Source organism: Daldinia decipiens, assembly GCF_022478715.1.
Source record: "Daldinia decipiens strain CBS 113046 unplaced genomic scaffold F4813scaffold_23, whole genome shotgun sequence".
NCBI classification, from domain to species: Eukaryota; Fungi; Ascomycota; class Sordariomycetes; order Xylariales; family Hypoxylaceae; genus Daldinia; species Daldinia decipiens.
In genome coordinates, this window is record NW_026054566.1 from 217,447 (window position 1) to 225,069 (window position 7,623).

Sequence of the window (7,623 nt, forward strand, 5' to 3'; positions counted from 1 at the left end):
GTTTGTCCCCCTGTATGTACATACGTAAACGAACCCTTGGCTTCAACTCAGACCAAGGACTAATGTGTTAATGATTGATGTATGAGAACACGCATTGGCGTTCCAAAGGGATATGTCTTTGGAATTATATTCATTAGGTATATGTATTTAGTGACTGTCTTTCTAATACTAGTATGGTCAACGACAGTAGAGATGGGGGTATCACGTAGAGAAAAACTAAGAAAGTAGGGATCATGGAAACGACTAGATGCCAACTACGCATTCCACGTACTTCATATCCGACGGGTTATGCTCCTGATAAATGCCAGTTCGATAAAATTAAAAATGAATAGAAAACGGGGTTAGTCTTAGAAATGCCTAGATACTAAGCAGAGTTCGTCGATCGCCTCCAGATCATGAAGGCAGCCACAGCTGCGCAAGTTGTCGCCCCGAGAGCAAGATATAAACCTGATCGGTCGGGTGGCGGCTCTTCGCTCTTGGGGAATGCTGTGCTCGGGTTTGTGGCAGCCTCCGCCAGGGCGACGAAGAGCTCGCCAATACTATTCCACGTTACGCTCACGTGGACCGGCGTGCTCATCATCAAGTTTGACGTATACTGGTCTGGTTGCAACTCGCTTCGCTGGGTTGTCTTGTCCTTGTCCGCTTTCAAGGCCGTATAGATGGAGGGCAAATCATCGAGTTGTGGGAACCGCTTTCGAAGGTCAACTATATGTGAAAAGGAGTCTGGGTCCGACGAATCGTATGCATAGCAAATTAAGTCGCAAGAATCTAGCCTTGCCTGGTTTTCTAGTATCGCAGGTTCAAGTTCCCCGAGCTCTTCTAGAATAAGGTAGCATTGCTTGCCACCCTGAAGCTCTACACTGTTGACAGCTCTTCTAGGCTTGATGGTTGGATGGTACAAGCTATAGAATGGCCGGTTGAGAAACGCGTCTAAAAGAGACGATTTGCCAGATTTTGCCGCGCCAATGATGTAGCATAGCACGACGTTCCGCTCAACCCGGCCAGGACGTCTTCTCCTCTTACGGGGTTTCGTTACTTTCAAAGCTGACGTAAGAGATTCCCTAGTATTTTGAGGCTCGAAGCCTAGATATGCGAGATATTCTAAAGTGGTCTTAGGTTCAAGGAACGTCGTCATACTCCACTGAGCAAGCCACCCTTGCAGAGTGATATGTCCAGCTTCGTTACGGACGGTCGTAGATGGGAACGAGGATTCTACCCAGGAGTTAGGCAAGCCGGGGGTGGGAGCGAACAGAGCATCGAGTTCTTGATCGTTTAAGCCTCCATCATTGTCTTTATCGAAAAGTAAGAAGAGATCCATGAAGAAGCGATAGCCAGCAGGACTCAGCTCGGCGGAGGCGTATTCTGGGACGTCAAGCTTAGGATGAATGAAGCTATCTTCTAAGCTCAAACTGTCAGTATAATGATATTTCCGTAGAATAACCCATATGGTCTCATGTCGACCTTTCTCGGCATATATCTTGTTGAGTTGCAGGAAGCCCCGCATGTCAACCCCTTTTGAAGTATCCGACCCAGGAACAGTTTTAGCGATGGAAAGCTTGATATTATCAAGGTCTTCGTGAGACAAGGGCTTTTCAAAACATTTTCCTTGGAATTCTTGAATTTCATCATCATTCAAATAGCCGTCCTGATCCTTATCGCAGAGATAGAATATTCTCTTCAGAGCTGACATGCAAGCTGGCTTCAGATTACCCTCCTTGTAGTCGAAGAGCGGGGCGATAGGATGTGTAACGGCTTTCTGGCAGAGGAAGAAGGTTTCGTTGACATTCTGATGCTCCCTGGCGCTTGCTCGTATACAGGAATCGATTTCCCTAAACTCGTTCATGACGGGTAGCATCTCGTCTTCGATAACTTGCGGAGTGGTATTATCGGTGAGGTCGGACTTGTTGGCACATAGGACCACAGGGACGTTTACGCCGAGAGAACGAAAATAAGGCATCCAGAAGAGCGCAACCCGCTCATAGCTGTAATGGTCAGAATAGACCAGGAGAATAACGTTGGACTTTCGGATCTCCTTGCGCAGAGTAGTGCGATCTTGCGGACGCGCTGACGTATCGACGATGGTGGTAGTGACATTTTCAGGAGTACCAATACTCGGCGGGATCGTTATCTGGGGTAAAACAGGTTGTATCTTATTGCTCACGAAAACATCCTTGACAAGAGACGCAATGAGACTCGATTTGCCGGTCCCTTCATCTCCGCAGACGCAAACACGTACTATATAGAAACAATACTGTTAATCATCTACAGTCGTGACGGGTGGAATTGGGATTGGGATTACATACCTATTGCCATACTGGTCAAGATGCAAGGAATCCAGCAAAATGGAGCTCCGTCGTTACGATGCCATTCGTCACAAAGCTACCCGAAATAATCTGCAATGAGGATCTTGAAGGTGGTTTGGATACTGAAGAACGAGAACTGGAGCTTGGTAGAGAAGAGTAGAGAATATCCTAGCTTACTACGCAGCAGTCAAGAGGCGTAGTGTTGGTTTGTTCTCTGTTTCGCGAACAGGAGAGAAGATTGCTAAAGTGGATTGATCGTATTATTTGGACCCTCGAGTGGATGCGAATGCTACGTATTCTGGTTCAACTTTTTGAAATGACGATTATCCGATTGATTAGACAGGGTACGTACCTATATAAAGTTCCATATGTCCCCGTGGACCTTCCGTTGTACATATGTAGGTACATGAATGTAAATGTACAGATCCACGATGTCCATGAGGTTCTTATATGTACCTACCTAATATGTAAATTATAGCCAAGCCCAGTCGGCTCTTATTAAAGATAACCAAGTCCAAATTCATTCATTCTGCCAAAATGTAAAGACAATTTCTTAAGTTGAAAATTGATATGGCGTATCCTAGACGAACATCACCTATATAACTTCTTCTATTACAGGAGGGGATGCAGCCTCGAAAAGAGGTACATATGCCCGTGGACGTCTGCAAGTCCCTCCGCTAAGTCCCGATTCCCGACTCCCGAAGAACGGGTTAAGCATATGTGCACTTGCCATCGACAACCAATTTGAGGCTTCTATTCTGGGCACATACGTTACTTCTTTTATCTTATGTACCTAGGCAGGTACCTACCTCCTACAAAAACACGCGAGCTATGAGGTAATTAGCACCTGCTCGGGGTAGTTCAAGTATTATATACTTCCCCTCATTAAAACCAAAATCCCCCCATGATCCCGAATGCCTTAGGCTTGTTAAGTACTTGGATTACCCCACATCAACTTCCCGAACGACGCAATACCCCTGCTCAACTTGGATAACCTGACCCTGAAGCTTCCCAACATGGGAGTTGTTCCTGTCGATTCGAGAATGCGCAACTTCACATTCACATTCCCCTTCCCATACTATGATATCTCATCGCACTCTTCTCCAACTTGATTATCAGCAGTAAAATCTTGCTTCAATACATCTTCCAGTTTCACATTAGACATGCTCACATAGGCGTTATATATGATTTGGTGTAGCTTACGTCCGTCCTAAGACGACTCAACGATTACTCCAATCCTGCATCTCGCTTTTGAACAATTCAGCAACGGCCTGTCTTATTAGACATTGCAATTCAAATTATACGAAATATATAGTGCTTCAGTACTATTTTCGCGTTATCGAGTAGTCTCCCAATTGGTATTCGGCAAACCCTCATCATGTTGTAAGCCTTCCTCGTCTTGTATAGACTGCGTTATGCTCCTCCGCTACTATCGTACTCAGACAGCTAATGACTTCATATATTCTCTCGAAAATAGTGTGCTACCGCCTCCGCCTAGGTATCCTACGCAGGCAGCGTATAATGCCGCTGTTGCTGCCGGCCATGCTACGCCCATGATCGAGACGAATAACATTTTATCCAACCCCGAAGACCAATTCATAGCTGGAGAGGGTATGCTAGTTCAAGAAAGATAGTGTATGAAGCCAGCGCTGAGGCTATGATATAGGAACATACGTGCTTAAAGAAGATCTTCTCCTTGCGACACCACCACCCCATCCGTCGGAAGCCCCAGTTGTTAACCCCAACCCGTTAGCGACGACACCGCAACCAGCTACAGCTGGGACCAAGATCTCTCTCCTCAGTTTGGAATCTCGCACACCACCTCCGGCTCTATTTAAGCTAACCCCGACAACAACTACACTATCGCCGAGCATCGCCGAACACCCGAGTGAAGGACGCTATTCCAACGACGCGAAGCTGAGTAGTGATGGTGAGGGAAGGGGCACATCTGTGAGTGAGGGAGGACCATCAACATCAGCTACAGCAATTTCGGCACCAGCGTTCGGCGATGGCAATGCTCTACTCGTGCCGGAGAGGACTAAGGACCCCAATAAGCGACGCAAACCCAAGAATAACATGACTAAGAGTAATTCGTCCTTCATCTCGCGGGTCATCATTAACGAGGCTTTCTCGAAAAAGCTGGCTGACCGGCCAAGCGATGGATTGTTTGCTTTTGCCAACATCAACCGAGCTTTTCAGTGGCTCGATCTGTCGTCTCCTACGAAGGCCGATTACCTAACTAAGATCTTATTTACAAAAGCGCATTGCCTAAGTCATGATGTTAACCTGGTTACGAAGAATTCGAGCCACATTGATATCATCATGGGCTTCTCAACAGGCGAGATCATATGGTGGGAGCCTGTATCTCAGCGATATACAAGATTGAATAAGAATGTAAGAGTTTCGATCCCGTCTGCGGAGAGTTTAATTAATGAATTATAGGGTGTTATCAACAAGACACCGGTCTCTCAAATCCGTTGGATCCCCGGAGCAGAAAATTTATTTCTCGCGGCGCATATGGATGGATCCTTAGTCGTCTATGACAAAGAGAAAGAGGATGCAATTTTTAACCCTGATGAGGAGGAGACCAAGTCTAATGGGGAGATCTCGACTCTTAAAGTTGTGAATCATTACAAAGCGATCAATGTATTGAAGTCGGTGCATTCCAAGAACCAGAAGAACAACCCTGTAGCCGTTTGGAAATTGTCAAACCAGCGGATTAACGCCTTCGAATTTTCTCCCGATAACCGCCACCTCGCCGTTGTATCGGAGGATGGCACAATGCGTATCATTGATTATCTCAAGGAAGAGTGGGTGATAAGAAGATCAATCCCCCAAAATCTTGATGAAATGATTTGTTAACAACGTTGTAGGCTTCTTGGGCTATATAATTCATATTATGGCGGATTCACATGCGTATGTTGGTCGCCGGACGGAAAGTATGTCCTGACTGGAGGGCAAGACGACCTGATCTCGATCTGGTGTCCCTCGGAAACGTCACTCATAGCGCGATGTCAAGGTCATCAGTCATGGGTTACATCTGTTGCGTTTGATCCCTGGAGATGTGATGAGCGAAACTATCGCTTTGGCAGTGTTGGTGAAGACTGCCGGTTATGTCTTTGGGATTTTAATGTCGGGATGTTGCACAAACCGAAGGCGGTGCGTCTCTCACCATAGGATGTTACAAGTCAACTTGCTGACATAGTCGCAGACGGCGAGCCGGCAGCGCGGTTCTATCTCTTCTCGACTCCCCATATTGCAGCGTGCTGAGACTCAGGGCACATCGACTAGTAGGTTACGGTCAGATTCTGTTGTCTCGGGGGTGGACTCGGAGGAAAACATGATTGATCATCCCGTTGAGCCGCGATCAAGAACTGCGATACTTCCACCCGTATTGACCAAGCTAGCGGACAAGCATCCATTAAGCTGGATAGAGTTCACCGAAGAGGCTATTGTGACGAGCTGTAAGACGGGTAAGTGTAGCTACCATAGCGAAACCGATGCCAAACGCATATTGACGGAATTCGTTTTAGGTCACATCAGAACTTGGAGTCGGCCAGCGGACTCCATAGCTCAAGCAGACTTGTGATATAACAAGATAATATTACTACTGTGGCAAGCTCCACTCAAAAGCAAAACCTAGCCAATATTTGGTATCTGCATTCGTTTAATCAAACGATTGCGAGTGGCGGCTTCGAAGCGGGAACGCGCATTGCTGTTAGTCACAAACGAGCGCGATTTTGTATTATCAGAGGAGAAAAAAACTTCAGACTGCATATGGGGCGATGTTACGATAGGAGCCACCAACAAAACGTCAAAATCTGCATCCTGCCGCCTCCCGCTCGGAAGATTCGCCCGGTGGCTTTTCGGTGTAAGTGTGGAACCCCGGCAGTTCTCAAACAGTGAGTGGATAGGAGATTGAGGTAATCAGGTCAGGTTAGATCAGGTCCATTACATATGTATGATACGCACGAAATCGGCGGCGAAGGTTGATTCTTGCGAAGAGGAAGGGAAAGGAAATGAAAAAAAAAAAAAGGAGGTCTGTGTTGTGATTGCTACGGTGCAGTACGACTAGGAGTCGATACGCGAGAGATCTACAGTGTGACGGGATGACTAGATCCGGAAAGCCGCTGTGCGTGTCATCACAGATGTCAGGAATGCATTTTTATATGAGGCTCCTACACTACGCACATAAATATTATATGTCGTATGCAAGGAGCTCGCAACAGTTAAAGCATGTGAAAGGCGTTTCGCTTTATTATCAAATCCTCGTGTGTCTTCTTATCTTCGTACCTTCGTCACCAGCCAACCAGGTCAGATTCAGCCAAACTTGCTAGCATAGCATACGTAGCATGTAGTATGTAGCTCGTGCAGGGAGCGGTGGAGATGGTTGGCCAGGGCCTTTGACACGGAGCGCAAGCAGCCCGGGACCGGTACACCTCCTTTCTGCGCGGCGCCCGCGTCTAGACCGCGCCTAAAAGAGCCTCAACAAGGTTTTGCCATGATTCGGCCCTTCAGATCCCAGTTCCGGCAGACCACGAACTAGGTAATTCTTCTCTACTATGTACTGGTAGGGCTAGCAGATGAACCGGAAACACAGCGGCTGAGGTTTAGTCCTGAAAAGGGCAATCCGTCGATAACGGCGAGGAGACCATGTTGCGCACGGATAGATGGCCGTCGGTATGGACTTGTTTTAATCTTTTAAATAGTTAGTCTCCTATAACTTAACCTAGTCTCTTATATTTCAGGCACAGCACCGAGCAACACCCAAATAGGTAAATGCTATGTGCCCCCCACGTGGTATCGAAGGATGTTTGAGAATATCTAAAATCCAGCAAGATTTTAAAGTTACCCACGCAAGCAGCCGGCCACGGTAGCCTCCTGCGTTGATGAGACCGTGATCCACTTAGTCGCCATAGGGCTCAGTACTAGCTTGACCCGCCAGCCCGCCTGGGCACTTTGAAAGATTCGCGTTGGGTATTTTGTTAGTGTGATAGCTTCGTCTGTGGCTCCATTGTAATAGATCGGGAAAAACCGTGTCGAGTCTCTCTAGGAGCTACTACCGACGTAGATTAACGGAACGAGCCCCTTGCTTAAACAATGAAACCAAGGCCCAACAAAATATGATCCATGATGCTGAAAATAGCCTCCATAGTCCAGCCTCTTTATCGTCAATAATCAATGACACCTTCATCGTACGTATGAAAAATACGTATAACAGGGTTGGGCAGGGCCCCGCTTACCTTGAGCGAGATACTCTGATCAAACCTAGCGGGATATATGGAATATCCCGCGTGGTACAATACGCGTAACAACACCA

At 46.9% G+C, this 7,623-nt stretch overlaps 2 protein-coding genes across 2 annotated transcripts; one reads left to right on the forward strand and one right to left on the reverse strand.

Moving 5' to 3' along the window:
• Positions 1-364: 364 nt before the first annotated feature.
• F4813DRAFT_390729 (mitochondrial Rho GTPase 1) lies at positions 365-2,313 on the reverse strand (the record flags this gene model as incomplete). Its single annotated transcript, XM_049247056.1, has 2 exons — positions 365-2,235; positions 2,304-2,313. 2 exons carry the CDS (start codon positions 2,311-2,313, stop codon positions 365-367), a joined length of 1,881 nt encoding a protein of 626 aa, XP_049098325.1.
• Positions 2,314-3,718: 1,405 nt separating this feature from the next.
• Positions 3,719-6,152, forward strand: F4813DRAFT_397564 (WD40 repeat-like protein; the record flags this gene model as incomplete). The annotated part of the gene is made up of 6 exons (XM_049247953.1): positions 3,719-3,914; positions 3,970-4,697; positions 4,746-5,113; positions 5,177-5,462; positions 5,515-5,776; positions 5,837-6,152. The coding sequence occupies 6 exons, from the start codon at positions 3,719-3,721 to the stop codon at positions 5,890-5,892; spliced, it is 1,896 nt and encodes a 631-aa protein (XP_049098326.1). The 3' UTR covers positions 5,893-6,152.
• Between the last annotated feature and the right edge of the window lie 1,471 nt (positions 6,153-7,623).